The 16,504-nt window shown below is 35.7% G+C and overlaps 1 protein-coding gene across 5 annotated transcripts in view; it reads left to right on the top strand.

Annotated features, from left to right (window-relative positions):
- TDRD3 (tudor domain containing 3) overlaps positions 1-16,504 on the top strand; it is a 172,239-nt gene that overhangs the window by 116,875 nt on the left and 38,860 nt on the right. For all 5 annotated transcript variants that reach the window (XM_046664420.1, XM_046664419.1, XM_046664422.1 and 2 more), the window contains one exon: positions 12,045-12,895. In XM_046664420.1, the coding sequence (XP_046520376.1) occupies positions 12,045-12,895 (851 nt within the window). The remainder of the gene's footprint in view (positions 1-12,044; positions 12,896-16,504) is intronic.

Genomic DNA, 16,504 nt, shown 5'->3' with positions numbered 1-16,504 from the left:
AATTTCTAGATAGTGCTTTAAGCTTAACTTGAATTGTTTTCAATTCTGTTTTGTGGGCTTGTTACCTTAACAGTACTACTTAGTGTCTGGTACAGATAAGTACTGAAATTGAGAGTAAGTGTTCAGAAATTCTTTTAGCAATTTGACAGTGCCTCAGCATTTGTTACTGCATTTTACAAAGTAGCAATCAACAGCTGATTGGAAATTAAAACCAGAACCAACAACTACAACAACTATCCTAGTCCTTTGCTAGAGCTTGAAATTCTCTGGTCTGTGATGACATTGGGGTCCCTAGATTTGCAAGCATCCTGACAGGATAGCACCTGACATCTTCCTTTTGTTAGGGCAATGAAGCTGGGTAATTTAAGATGTTAGACAAAATACCAGGTGGAAAGTAAAAATATGCCACAGTGCTGCACATGTAATGTCCTAATTATGAATGTAAATTTAATAGTTGTTTGAATTTAATAATTATATATAGAAAATTATATATGGATTTAGGGATAACTTTAGTGAAAAATTTTAAAGATATAGAAAGTTGGTTAAAATTAGCTTACCATAAATTTGAAATATGCTTTTTAAAGCATGTGTTAGAGCAAAAGGACATTTAAAGAACAGAAACTGAGATCTGGGGTTAATTAATTTCTTGATCAAGCATTATAGAAGTGTATTGTTTCCTGTTGCATAGGTGTTACTTGATAAATTTAGAAAAAATAAAAAATATAGGTAACAAATAAAAGAAAAGGAAAACAGCCCATGATCTCATCACCATATTCTGTTTTTGTTCCTATTTATGAGATCATACTTACATAATCTGTTTTGTCCTAACAATATAACTATATTTCCATGTAATAATGTATTCCGTTCAGCATAATTTTTAATGGTGGGCTGCATAGTAATTGATTATAATTCCATTAATGTTACTAATTTGAAAGTTGTTTCCAAATTTTGCTATAACAACCACCTTAAAAATAATCTTTTAATTAAATTATTTACATATCAATGATTAGTTATTTAAATAAATGTATGGAACTTAAATTACTTGGTGTACATATTTTTAAGATTTGTTAACCATGCTATCAATTATGATTAATAATTAATTTTCTGTGGTACTTAGATCTGTAGAAGATGGATATAGCTTTTCTCAGAATATTAGAACACAGGTGTGCCTCTTTTTCATTTTGTCGTTCTTTTGTAGTCCTCCTCCTCAGTTAGTGATCCATTCATTTCAGCATTTATTGAGCATAAAATAAAATGATAGGTACATTTACTGAGCATCTACTATATGCTAGTAACTGTAGTAGGTGCTTTGCATACTATTAATTCATTTAATTTTCTGCAAATGCAAAATATATGTTGTTACTTCCATTTGACAGGTAAGTAAATAGGCGTGAAGAGAAAACATATTGCCCATAAGACTAAAGAACTGGGATTTGAACCCTTATCTGTCTGATTCCCAACTCAGAACTCTTTCTACCATGCTGCATTTCTAAGCACCTATTAGTTTTTGGTGGGAAAGAGCAATCAAGCGTTTAATTTTAGGATATATTAAGTTTTAAAAATCAAGGAGAGATGTCAGGCAGGCAGTTGGATTTAGAGACTAGGTAGGGGTGGAGGAACCAGCAAGGGAAATTGAGAAAGCAACTGCCAAAGAAGTAGGAGGAGTATGAGAGAAACTGAAAGAGGATGAATGGAAATGTCCGTTGGGTTTATAGAGCATCAGTAGGGTGCTGATGAATGTTTAACAAAGGTCTGTGGGAAGAAGAGGTCGGAGGCAGGGGAGAGGGAGGCCCTCAGTTTTTGCTTTTCTTGATTTCTTTCATCTAAATATTTCCACTATGGCTGATTTCAAGCTATCAACAGTTTAAGAACCAGGTTGCAGATTTTCTGAAAGTTTAATAATCAGTTCTTGTAGGATGTTCGAGCTGGCTCTAGCACACCACTGATTTGGAGACCTTGACAAAAATAGTGTCGGTGAAATGGTGAGGTTAGAAGACAAGCTGAAGGATATCCAGTAGATGAATGTTATGTGGACGTGAAAATGATTATTTTGAAGAGAGTAGTAAGAACGAACGTATTTAATATAGTATGAAAAAGTTATGCTGTAGGCTTGGGGTGATAGGCACTTTATCTTCTTGCCTATCACATAATATTTTTAAAAGGTTTTGTTTTGTTTTTATAACATGGAAAACGTAATCATTTATAACCACTTGTGTTTATATGTACTTACATACTCTCTGGTCTTATGCTTTGTAATCTAAGTCAGAATTCATGCAGAATAAATTTATAGAGGAAATAATTTTTTATAGAGGAAACAAAAGAATATAAATTTTGAGCTGATAGACAAATTTTCATAGCCAAAGAGGTTTGTGATCATTACAGAATATACACAATATCTAAAGATATTTCACATAAAAAGCCTTGATTTATGTAATTGAGAAAATCAGTTGAGAATTTTGAGGTGAAAAAAATTATGCATAAACTGGTTTAAATATAGACATAGGAGTATTAGAAGGTATTGTACTTCTCTTATAATGTGAATTCATGTATTAATCAGTTAATACCATCTTTCTGTAATCTTTAATGATGTGTTTTTGTTTTGCTTTACTTGTTGAGGGAATACTTAGCAGGAATTTCAGCCATTCCACTTATACATCAGTAGGTAACGGGTTGTACTGTGGTACTATGACTTTTTAAAAATAGTATTCCAGCCCATAAATGGACATTCCTTTGGTTATGCTTTTTGAAAATCCTCTTTATTTTCATTTGTTTTCCTTGGAAAATAAAGTGACTTTAAGTTTCACTAGCATGTTTTGGCTTCGGATGATGAGACTTCTTATTTTTGTTTTGCTATAATTTTGTGTGAAATTTGCAATAATACGTGTTGTAAAGATAGTATTGAGTCTAAAATTATCATACTCATGATCCTGGAAAATATTAATTGCTTGGAAGAAAAGATCGCACGAGTGAAGTTTAATTTTTGCACTTGACTGATGCTTCCTGTATAACAGTGTCAGTCGTTCTGATACATCATCCTTTCACTTTTTATAAGTTTGATAATAAAGGATAGTTCTGTATGTTCAGTTGATGTTTTCAGTATATTTTATTCAATAAACATTAATATTTCAGTTAAAGCAAAAATAACATGCAGTTATTATTTCTAAATGGTTTTTGACCCACAAGTTTAGCACCTCATGTATAAGTGCCCAGTTTATCAACAAGGGAGCACTTGACTTACCCAAGTCCACCAATGTACAATTGAACTGAAGGCATTAATGGCCGTGCATAGTGTGGGAACGACAGTAAGACTGCAGTGCTCTTTTTTTTTTTTTTTTTTTAAAGATTGGCACCTGAGCTAGCAACTGTTGCCAATCTTTCTTTTTTCCTGCTTTTTTCTCCCCAAATACCCCCAGCACACAGTTGTGTATTTTTAGTTGTGGGTCCTTCTAGCTGTGGCATGTGGGACACCGCCTCAGGATGGCCTGACGAGTGGTGCCATGTCTGCGCCCAGGATCCGAACCAGCGAAACCCTGGGCCGCCGGAGCAGAGCGTGAGAACTTAACCACTCAGCCCAGCGGACAGCCCCATGCAGTGCTCATTTGATTAAAGAATTCTTTTGTTATTTTATGTCCAGGATATGCTAGGGAATGAAAATAGTTCAAGTTAAAAGGAGTTTTATAGAAACCCAGCATTGTAGCTGGCAGTGTTTAGGTATTAGAGTTGGTTGGAAAGAAGGAAATAAGGAGTGGTCCTTTATAGTTTAGAATTTAGAGCATTAGGATTAAGAGCTCGGATGACTCAGGTAAGATGTGGCAACTACAAGGAACATGACAGGCTCCGCAAAGCAATGGCACCATCCGCATCTCCTCATCTCCTGCTTTAATGCTCCTTAATTGGAGGAAAAAAGCATTATACCCATTGAGGGGTGACAGGTAATATTTTTCCTCTTGAAGTTGTTAGGAAAACACAGAAAATAAGGGTTAAAAGAGATTTTGCTACCACAGTGTATGAATAGACAATAATTACAAATAAGCTTTATTTTTTTAAATTGTTTTTTCCTTCATAGAAGCAATGCATATTTACTCTGGGAAATAGTGAATGATCATTTATTCATTCCACAGTATTAACTTGGGGCTTACCATGTGCCGGATACTGTGCTAGAAGGGATACATATTGGTGAACAAAACACAGTTCAGAGGTCATAAAGTCTAGCAAGGGAGAGAAATTCTGGTAGTTCTGTTCTGTGCTGCTGTTGTGCATGTTACTATGGCGCGTGACTCAGTCTGTGGGATTGGGGAAGAAGGACCTCCCAGAAAAAGAAAGCTAAGCAGAGACCTGAGGAGAAGCCCGAGGTAAGACTGCTGGGACCTGCTCAGGCACTGTGTTGGCATGAATGCATACGATCATAATACACTGAAAATGCTGAGAACAAGGCTTTTCTCTTACCAGGAAGCCAAGCTCTGTTTTAGAGTTACTATTAGCTACTGATAGAGAAAAGACCAAAATAGCTAGAAGAGCCCTCTGAAAAGAACATTATGGAATTTTCTTTAAAGTTTTTAGAGGTGAAAGAGAAATTAAAATTAATCCAGTGGCATTTTAGGTATAAAATTTGTGGTGTAACCATATTCCTACAATATATATTCCTTCTTTATAAAGAAGAAAAAAAAGGAAAATCAGGTAAGTTAAGCAGATGTATTCTCGTTTAATGAATCACTTTGGACAAATAATGCTTTTTTAACCCTGGCAAAAATATTTTTAAGGTAATCCTAATTTGGGTACCATGAGGAAATGCTGAAAATAACTCACAGTTATTAGTGATTTAATGCTAATAGCACAATGGCAGCGTTGATGAGGTGCCGCAGGGAAGTTAATAGTGGGCCTGGAACCCACTACGCGGTTAATGCCGGTTCTACCCCAGCTAGTTGAGTGACCTTGGTCAAGCTTCCTCAGCTTCCTTATCTGTAAAATGATAAGCTCATTTGGTCTTTTAACTATATGAGGAATTTTGTGTGCTCCCTGAACCAAACTTTTTTTTTTGGCATTTGTAAGGTCTGGCTTGGACTTTGCATGCCTTTTGCATGACTGGAGAAAGGGCATCTTTGCAGTTATACTGTTGATGTGTGTTGCATTTTCTCCATCATCATGATTTGTTCATTTATAGCAGCAATGATCTTATGCCTTAGGCCCTCTGACTTTTTTTTTTTTTTTTTGGTGAGGAAGATTAGCCCTGAGCTAACATCTGTGCCAGTCTCCCTCTGTTTTGTATATGAGTTGCTGCCTCAGCATGGCTGATGAGTCGTGTAAGTCCACACCCAGAATCTGAACCCGTGAATCTGGGCCGCTGAAGTGGAGCATGCTGAACTTAACCACTATGCCATGGGGCTGGCCCCCCTCTGACTTTTTTTCATTGACTTTTCTCTCTATGTTATTTAAAGGGATTTGGGGCACTAAAAGATTAATTATATAAACATTGAGTGTCATAACATAAATGTTTATTTGTGAGCTTAGCTTTAAGTTCAGTGTGTGTCATCATTATGAAAGAATTTAATGAGATCAAAACAACTATCTCTCCTTGAGTAACTAATGAAAGAAAAATGCTATGTCAGATTATAGCTAATGTTAATTCTTGTGTCCATTTTTTTCTGGGATTTGGTGTTTTACTTAGCAAAGTGGACATCAATTTTTGGATATCGGTATATACAACCTTTTTCCCTTTGCAATTAATAGTTAGTGGTGGTTATGTTTTTGCTTAGAATTCTCTCTGCAAGAGTTTTTTTCAGGAACATATTACCTTCAAGAAGCAAGTTTCTAGCCCACGACTTGTGTATGTGCTGTTCCTTCTTCGACTACTCTTCCCTACTTTAATTGCATTTCTTCTCATTCTTTAGGACTCAACTGAAGCACCCCTTCTTCAGAGAACTTTTCCCACTAAATTGGTGTACCCCCTCACCACTTCTAGTTTTATCATAACAGTCTATCTATTTCCCTCTTGGGCTTTATCACAGTTCCAAGCTGTGTTATTTGTTTACTTATTTGTTGTCTGCCTCTTCGCATTATACCTAAAGCACCACAGGATAGAGAGGTTATGGGTCTTACTTACTGCTCTGTGTGTAGTGACTAGAACAGTGTTGATGCCTGTCCACAGTCAGTGCTCAGTAGCTATAGTATAGAGTTACTGAATGAAGGAGAGGTGAGCAGCATTATTCCGATTTTACAGGGTCACACGGCTGCTTAGTGGTAGGACTGGGATTTAATTTCAATGGTCTGTCAAATTCCAAGAACCCTATATGGATCCATGAGAAAAGTGATTTCACAAATATTTTTAAATTGAATCTTCACCATAATCCTGTGATAAATATCATTATTCACACTTTACAGATGAAGAAACTGGGGCTCTTTGTGACTCTGTCAAAGATGCGTCACTAGGAAGTGGGAGAATGGATTGATCTGGTCTTGAGCTCAGTGTTCGTGTGTTGCGCAGTGTTTTTCAGTAATTATTTGAACTCAGTCTAAATCTGTCTCAGTGTGCTTCGATGCAAACATTATTGACAGAAAACAAAATAGAAGAGTACATTTTTTATTTCAATGTTGCACTCTTAGCTAAACCTAGGTGACAGTGTTAAACAGGTAGTAATTTTGAACTTGGAGGCTGTTCCATTCCCATTGTTTTTAGTAGTTGTATCTTTCTTTCCACAAATATATAGGGAATGCCATCTATTTGCCTGATTCTGTCATAGCTAGAAACTGGAGAAAACAATGCTGAATAAGACCCTCAATTTGGTTAATATCTAATAATATTTAAAGATCCTCCTTTAAAAAAATGCAATATTGAAATGAATGAAATAACTCTATGCACTGCTTGGAAAGATGCCCATAATATACAGTTAATTTAAAAAGTGTATTGCAGCCTATGAGATATACACGAGTCTGCTTTTTTTGGAAAATAAAATGAAATGTGCGGGGGCCAGCCGCATGGCTAAGTGTTTTAGTTCGTGCACTCTGCTTCGGCGGCCCAGAGTTTCGCCAGTTTGGATTCTGGTCGCGGACCCAGCACCGATCATCAGGCCATGCTGAGGTGGCGTCCCACATAGCACAACTAGAAGGACCTACAACTAGAATATACAACTATGTACTGGGAGCTTTGGGGAGAAGAAGAAAAAATAAAAAAGATTGACAACAGATGTAAGCTCAGGTGCCAATCTTTAAAAAAATAAAATAAAATAAAATGTCTGTCCGTATGTCTGTATCATTATATCAAAAAGAAAGACTAACCTCTGAAAATGTTAGCAGAGGCTATCCCTAGAGGTGGGACTAGATAGGCAGAAGGTAGTACTTTCATTCTATAGTTTTCTTATGATAGGATTATGAGTGATTTTTACTTTTTAAAATATTTCTTAGCATTTTTTAATATAGAAAAATTTTAAAGTGTGTACAGAGGAAATTTTATCTGGAGAATGTTTATAATATGTTTTAAGTGAAAAACAGAGTATGATTTTGACTTTCTGATGTATGTAAATTTTCTTTATAATATGACTTTTGTAATTTGGCAATAAAGAAGTTTTTACTAAAGCATTCTTTCTGCACTGTTTTCAACAAGAAAAAAACAAAAACAAAAACTAAAGCAAGGTAAAGATCCTAGCTAAAGATAAGGGTTGGAGGGATGGAGCATAAATAGGGAAGTAACTTATCATCCAAGTATTGGCTTTTCCTAATGTAATTAGTTTGCATAATTATACTACTACTAATTATTATAATAATAACAATAACAGCTAACATTTACTGAGTGTTTTATTAAAGTCAGATACTGTTCTGAGTACATATAACTTAGTTAATCCTCAGAGATATGCGCTATTGTTATCCCTATCTTAAAGATGAAGCTCAGAAAAGTTAAATATCTTGCCTAAGGTTACAGAACTGCTGAGTGGCAGAGCTGTGATATAACGTATGCAGTCCATTTCCAGAGGTTGTACCCTACACACTATGTATGCTATTTCGAAGTGGCAGTCTGGGCTATCTCTAAATGCCAGTCCACCTGTTTATCAGGGTTTTGGTTTTTTCCTCATTAATGGAAAGAGATTATTAATTTTAGGTCAGGATTCTGGCAGTCCTAGTATCCAAATTTATTTTTTCAGCCCATCAGGGATTGTGAAAGAACCTTTGTGATTTCTGTATCTCACCAGAAATGAACAGATGTAGGTGATAAAATTGTAGGTAACATGTTGTTGGTTACATTCTGCTTTGTTTCTCTGGCCTTGACCTAGTGGAAAAATCCTGGGCTTTGGCTTCAGTTAGATTTGAGTTTAAATTCTGGCTTCAATATTTTTTCTAGCTGCTAACCTTGCTTTGTTTCCTCACTTGTAAAATAAGGATAAGAATATTGCCCTTCAGGGTGGTTGTGAGAATTTTGTGAAATAATGTAGGCAAAGACCTTTAAAGTTGAGTCAGGCACATAGTAAAATCTTAAGTCAGTTCTTCAGGTAGATATCTGAATAAAATGAAGAATGATATTGGGAAACAAAGTATACTGGTTTTTCTCTTATAAAATGCAGGTACCACTGTGACTAGAGAATGAATATTCGCAAAGAAGTATTAAGATTTTAAGATGCCTGATTAACTCAGCACGTTCTTATATAACCTAAATAATTTGTGACAGTTAATAAGTTCATTCTTGATGATGCTTGCATTTCACATTATGGGAGTGTAAAGCATTTTGATCAATGATCTTGTAAACAAACATTTTGAAGCTCATGATCTCATATAATAGGAACATTTTCTCACAAGTCAAACTAAATTCACGCAGCGTTCTTTGATTTGTTTTTTTCATGTGAGCTTTTATCACTTTGATCTTTTAGATCTTTTCACAGTTTTATCGATTTTGTGATGAATTTTTCTATCGTTTTTACTTATCTTCCTTTTCATTTTTTCTCCTACTTAATGTTAAATGTTGGCAATTTCTGTTTATGCTTTGGTTTCATCTTTCCCCTTCAGGACATTAAAAAAAATTAAAAAAGCAAAAACAGTGATGCATTTTATTCTACTGCCTATACAGAAAAATATCTTGGTATAATTATCTCAGTGGTTGTAGACATGGCCTGTGGTGCTGATTAGTGTTTGGGGTGGCTTGGAATCATCATGCCTTCTCAAGAAGGGTGACAGGGAACAGCTAGATTCTGACTGTAGAACTGAGGAGCTTTCTATTTGATTTTGGGGCTATTTCTTAGTTTATTTAAGATCATTCTCCGCAATTTAGTAATTGAGTGTTTTCTGTTGTTTATTTAATAGATTAGCTCAGTTTAAAAATATTTTCTTTATATTTAACTTTATTACTTAAACTAAGACAAAAGATACTTGGTTTAAGGAAATCTGAGAATGATGAAACATCTAAGGACCTTCCTTTCTTGGCTTACTGTTAGTTTATTTTAGAATGAAATGCATGTATATGAAAATTATGTTCTTTTATTATTATTATTTTTAAAGATTTTATTTTTCTTTTTTCTCCCCAAATCCCCCCGGTACATAGTTGTGTATTTTAGTTGTGGGTCCTTCTAGTTGTAGCATGTGGGATGCCACCTCAGCATGGCTTGATGAGCGGTGCCATGTCTGCACCCAGGATCCGAACTGGCGAAACCCTGAGCCGCCAAAGCAGAATGAGTGAACTTGACCACTCGGCCACAGGGCTGGCCCCCGACTATGTTCTTTTAAAAGCACGATTTTATCTTCTATCTCATTTAGTTTAAGAGAAATTCTTATTTTAAAAAATAATTTTCTTTATAGATTATTTTCTCTCTGTTATCTCAGCATAATAACAGAAATGAACTATATTCATTATTAGTAAAATTACTTGTTTTATTCTATAATCATGTACATTGTCAGTTAAATAGATTAGGAACTCTTTAGCTTTTTTTCTTTTAGAAGAACTGAAATCAAATTCTCCCACACCTACCCAGCCTAGTTGAAGTTTTATCCTGTATCCATGGTCATCCAGACACCCATGCCTAGTCTACGATACTTACTTACTCTTATGATGACCTAATTAATTTGTACTTTCTGACCATCATAGGTTTTGGTGGCCCTAACTGGAATAATTTAAGAAAAATTGATCTTAAACACAGCAGATCTAAAGTGCTTACTTAAATATTTATTCAAGCCTAATTGACAACAAATAAAATAGCTTCGTATTTGAGTTATTTTGGAAGCTGAAGAATTTCTCCAACTCACTATACAAGGGAGTATACCTCTGTCTGTTCAATAAGCCTCGGAACCCCTGTGTCTCAATACTACTGTGGGGACTGGTGATAATGTGCATAAACTGCTAGTGTGGGGTACCTCATACATAGCAGATAGTCAGCAAGAGGCAACTGTTGTTTTTATGCTCTATTAACGACTGGAGTAAATGATGACTGGAGTACATGCTTTCTACTGAAAATGCTGATTTTTGTCCTGCTTATGTTCACTACCATTCTTGCTTCCCTGAATCCTTACTCCTGGATAATCAAAAATGCCAGCAGAAACTAAAGGTGACCATTTTGCTTCTTTCTAAAGAAAAAAATTAATATTGACTACTGTTGTTAAAAATAAGATATTTGTGTTATATTTATAAAGCAGGTCTTGGGAAAAAGTGATTTTTAAAAAAATGTCTCTCTAAATGGTCTTGGCTATTATTTGAGACCTTACATATTTGAAAAGTCTTTATTCTTTGTCACAATTAATGGACGGTTTGGCTGGATATAGAAATGTACTTAGAAAATAATTTTCCTTTAATTTCCAACACATTTAAAGCCTACTAGATAGACTTCTGGCTTCCAGTGGTTGTGTTGAGAAATTTCTTGCCATTTTGAGTCCTGATCTTTAGTCTGTGACTTGTTTTGTCACTCAGGAACTTTTAGACGTCTTCTCTTTATCCTTGTTAATGTAAACATTTTATGTGGTATCTTTTTGCCTCCAGTGGATGTTTGGAAATGTGTGGAGACAGTTTTAGTAGTCACAGTGACTAGGAATGCTGAGGGAGGGTGCTTTGGCAATTAGTGCCTAGAGGTCAACGAGGTTAATTTTCTTGCAATGCAGGAAGTGGTCTCACCCAAAATGTCAGTAGTACCCCATGGGGAAGTATTGTAACCCTGGAGAAATATAAAAATAATCCTGATATGCATATTGGTTATGGTGTATGACAAGAGAAACAAGACAGATACACCAAAGATTAATCTCTGTGTTTGGTAATAATCTTATAGACATGCTGTGTGAAACAAGGGAGGAAGAAGGTGTAAATGACATGGTACAAATTGGAATAGAATAAAAATCACTACATGCAATACAGCCATTAAATTATCTATGAGTATATATTTACCATGTTACTGCTTTTTGTTTCTGGTTGCACATTATCTGCACTGTTGTGCTTAATCATATTTTTATCACTTTTTTCTTATTTCTAAGTAGTACCTTCTCTTAATTACTTTGGTAGGTCAAGAAAATTATTAACTCTTTTCTATAGTTGGCTATCTATTTGTAGTCCAAATACTTAACAATTCCAGATCCAGAAAGATTTGAGAAATAACATTTTTGTGAAGGCTACAGCTTGACAGTGATAGCTATACATTTTTAAGTTGGAGTGGGATTCAGAACGGAGATGAGGAAAGGTTGTACATGTTCAGTTTAATAGCAGCCTCTTGAGTTAGCAGTTTGCCGTTTGTTTCGTTAATGTTGAGAAGTGAATTACCAGAATACTATATATGGATAGCTATATTATGAAAATGCAAACACTCAGTGACAAAGACAAATTGCTTTTGAATTATCTACCATTTTTTCATGGTCTGTATCACTGCTTTACTTCACTAATCTGGCTGACCAGGAAAACTGTACGTTAGAAATACAAAACGCTAGGGAAGCAGAAAGGGAATTAGATAATTAGGTGGGAAGACAGTGGAAGGTATTAAAGTAGTAGTTTGATAATTTTGTTTTAATGCAATAATTTTTAGACATTTTAAAATAATTAAGTATTAAAGCCTAGTCTTCATTTTAATATGAATATATATACTTTTACTTTTCAGAACCTAAATCACAGCCACAGCAGCTTCATCAGGGACAACACAGATTGTCAAATGCTGAGCAAAATGGAGTAAAAGATAATAATCAACCAAGATATCTTCCTCGAAATGATACCAGACAGTCAAGAAATGAAAAACCACCTCGTTTTCAAAGAGACACCCAGAATTCAAAGTCATTTTTAGAAGGCAGTGGATTACCTAGAAACAGAGGTTCTGAAAGACCGAGTACTTCTGCAGGCTCTGAAGTATGGGCTGAAGAGAGAGTCAAGTGTGATAGACCGTATTCTAGATATGATAGAACTAAGGATACTTCATACCCTTCAAGTTCTCAGCACAATGATGGTGCTTTTAAAAGAAGGGATAACTCTATGCAAAGCAGATCGGGAAAAGGTCTATCCTATGCAGAGGCAAAAGAAAATCCACTTCCTCAAGAATCCGTAGATTTTAATAGTCAAAAACGTGGGAAAAGAGAAAACCAAACAGCTAATCCTGATCATTTTTATGACAGGAAGCCAAGAACAATAAATAATGAAGCTTTCAGTGGTATAAAAATTGAAAAACATTTTAATGTAAATACTGATTACCAGAATCCTGTCCGAACTAATAGTTTCATTAGTGTTCCAAATGGAGAAACAGAAATGCCACCGAAGGGAAGGCGAGTGGGACCTATTAAGCCAGCAGGACCCATCACAGCTACACCCTATGATGATAAAATATTTTACAATAGTGGACCCAAAAGAAGGTCTGGGCCAATTAAACCAGAAAAAGTACTAGAATCATCTATTCCTATGGAGTATGCAAAACTGTGGAAACCTGGAGATGAATGTTTTGCACTTTATTGGGAAGACAACAAGGTATGCATGCTGTAAAGATATTATAAACTAATATTACTAAATGTAACATTCTGGTGAGACTATAGAAAGCCATTGCATGGGGACTGTGAATTTTGTTCTACAGTTGTACCTATTTAAAGTCTTTGAACAAATTTATGAATGTATAATTTATAAAAGGGGAAAAACAAAATATTTAATATTTTTTATGGATGCTTAGGGAGGATCAGTCCCATAAGATTTGGGTAGGTTAGGCTTGATTAGGTTATATATCAGGAAGGTATTGTAAAAGTGATTAAATGAAGTTGATAAATTATTTCACTTATCAACTGAACTATTAATATGTTTGCTTTTCTTTCTAGTAAAAGTATACTGATTCACAAGGAAGAAAATCAGTTGATTGGCACCAAGTTAAATTCTGCAGATTTTGTTTAAATTAAAGAAAATATACACAATCAGCCTACATTTTTTAAAAAATTAAGAGTAGAAAATTTAATTATTTAGCTAATAATAAATAATTTAATAATTATTAAACCAATAATTTAAATATTCTTTAGTTCTATGTTATATACTGGCTAAAAGGGAAAGAGGGAAATTGTGGAGAAAAGGGAAGGGAAGGGAAGGGAAGGACTGAAGATGAGGTCAAGGATTATGGTGCATTAGGTGAAAGAGCCTGGCTGAGAGGGAGAAGACCAACACAGTGAGAACAGGAAGGGGAATGGGACAGAGGGACCCTTGGAGAGAAGGGCCTTGTTTTCCTTTCTGCCCAACATGCTCTTCTGCCAACTATTCTTCTCATCCTGCAGGGCTTGGCTCAAACATTGCTTCCTAGAAGAAGCCTTCTTCGACTTGCCCCCTCTTCCTCCTACATTGTTGTCTTTCTCAATCAGTGCCTTGTTCACTTTCTAAAACTTACCACAGTTTGTAAATATTTTTGGTTTTGCTTCCTAGATTGATAGCTCTTTCCCCTACCATAATTTTTCTTTTTTCTTTTTCTTGAGGAAGATTAGCCCTCAGCTAACATCTGTGCCAGTCTCCCTCTATTTTGTATGTGGGTCACTGCCACAGCATGGCTTGATGAGTGGTGTAGGTCCGTGCCCAGGATCTGAACCCTCTAACCCAGGCTACTGAAGCAGAGCACGCTGAACTCAACCACTGTGCCATGGGACGGGGCGCCCGCCCCCCCTCCCCAATAATTTTAAGTTCCTTGAAGGCAGAATTATGTCTTCTAATTTTCCTCTGCAGCTCTGCTCCTCCCACAGTGTAGTGACTTTGTAATTATTTGTTGACTCTGTTAATTAGTTAATTCTGAAGGAGGCACTTATATAGGAAAAAATAGGGTGGTTAGAGGACTGGAGATATTAGCAAGGTAATAAAAACAAGGATAAAAGAGTTATAGTGTGAGGGACATGGGTGGATATAAGGATCAAGTCAAAGGAAAAAATATTTGAAATAAAGATTTCATAGGTAGATTAGTTTCAGTTGATAAGGTAAGGATGTGCCCATTAGAGTGTGTGTATGTGTAGCTAAAAGGAGTGGTGGAGGTAAAGTTAACTGAAGATTTCAGGGAGCTAAAATTGAGACTAGGGAATGTGCTTAAGTCTTTTTAAAGGACACTATAGGCCTTCGGATCAGGAACTGGACCCCATTGTGTTCAGTGAATGAGGCATAAGCACAGTGTGAGGTGTTACCTGATGATAACAGCAAGGAGGGAGGGGTTCATGGTGGTATAACTAGATGGCATGGTCTTTTAAGGTTTTTATGTGAATGTGAGATAATGTTTGTCTAGGAGCAGCATCTCTACTGTCAAGATTTTATTCAAGGCTAGAAGGAGGGGAGGAGACAGCACTTGCTGTAGTTTTTTCTTTTTTTCTAGAAAAGCACAAGCCTTCACAGAAATACCAACAGACAAAGTCATTGGTTGGAATTATTTCACATGGCTACTCCCTGGCTAGCAGGGAGGCTTAGAAAAGAAGTACAGATGTTCTTCACTGTCCAGACTCTTACTCTTGCAACTCAGACCACTCACTTTCCAAAATACAGCAACTTTTTGATTTGGGTAGTGGAGGAGTACTTGGGTTCAGGCTGTTTCTCCCTCATGGTAGAGGCAAGAAAAGGTGAAGTAGTTGGAAATCAGTCTTGGTTTATAGAGCTAACAGTGTCTACCTTAGAGAAAGTGGCCACTTGTGTCTGATGCATCTGTGAAAGGTTGCTTAAGATGAGGATGGAAAAATATTTTTCTGTACTGGACAATTTGGGGTTGTTGGTGACCTTGGCGAGCAGAGGAAGTAAATTCAGATTGGAGTTCAAGTCCAATAATGTTTGAAAGGCTTGGTAAACAACTCAGGCTTTCCATTGAAATCCCACAAGGATCATGCCCTAGTATTAATTGCGAAACTAATACAAACAAACCATTACAAAGCCTAAAACCAACTCTTTATAGGATTAAGGATATCTGCTTGTACTCTGTCTGCCTGCCAAAAGAAAACATAATCCTCTTTTTGGGAAAAATAACATTTTCAGAAACCTCTTCAATATTTCATCTATAGTGTCTGGCATCCTGTAAAAAATTATGAGGCATGGTTAAAAATACAGAGAGAAAATATAAATGACCAGAAACAAATAAAGCAACAGAAAGTAATAACAGACCTACAGATATTCAAATATTAGATTTGGGAGACAAGTTCTTCCACAAATATTGAGTATTCAAAAAACCATAATTGAGTAGCTGCTAAGTGTCAAGTCTTTGGGATATATCAGATAGTTCTAGCTGTGCTGTTACCCAGCAGGTTCACATACCTGATAAGATTATTAATAAAGCTTTACTTTTAATTGTAATGGTTTCGAAAAATCAATAATACTGAATCCATTAATTGCCTCACCCGAATATATTCAAAATAACATCATACAGCTTCTGAAAGACAGTACGTAACAATTCCCAAAATGTTTTGAGCTTTTGGAGTATTCTTAGAATAATTGAATGATCTTCTAAGGAGATTACTTTGATTTTAATTGGGTGTATGCTTTCAATTTAGAGTGAGGGACTCTGGGCTCTGTATAGATTATACCGTTAAGCAAATAAGGTAAATAAGATATTCACCCTTTGAGAGAGATAGGATTAATTATCTTCTGAAATGGCCCTATTTAAGAGAGAGCTCTTAAATGTCTTGTCAAGAGTAGGCAACTTTCCAACTTTCTAGCCAGGGACCAGGGTAAAGATTTAAGAAAAGGCATTGACTATAGCTGTCACTAAGAAACTGTAATCTTAATTGCATTATAATGATGTTTTGGAGATAATTAATTAGTATAGTCTTTCATTTAAAAAAAAAATCACACTATCTTGCCTTCTCTCAAGCTTTGTTTCCATTGAAGGATTTGAGAATTTAGGACAATTATTCTTCCTCTAGACTGCCATAACTAGTTCAGCTCTTTCTGCCCTCTCAACTGGAATACTGTAACAACCTCCAAACTGGTCTTATTGCCTTAAACCTTGTTCCTCTTAAATATGTCATCTTAACTGCCACCACCATGATCCTGGTCTTAGACCTTGTCATTCTTCCTAGTTAAAATCTTTTACCTGTACGATAAATACAGACTCTAGCATGTGTATAGAGCCTCTGTCATCTGACCCTT

The sequence above is a fragment of the Equus quagga genome, chromosome 6, assembly GCF_021613505.1.
Source record: "Equus quagga isolate Etosha38 chromosome 6, UCLA_HA_Equagga_1.0, whole genome shotgun sequence".
Classification (NCBI taxonomy): Eukaryota; Metazoa; Chordata; class Mammalia; order Perissodactyla; family Equidae; genus Equus; species Equus quagga.
The sequence above is the reverse complement of the archived record's forward strand: the minus strand, read 5'-3'. Positions and strand labels throughout refer to the sequence as shown.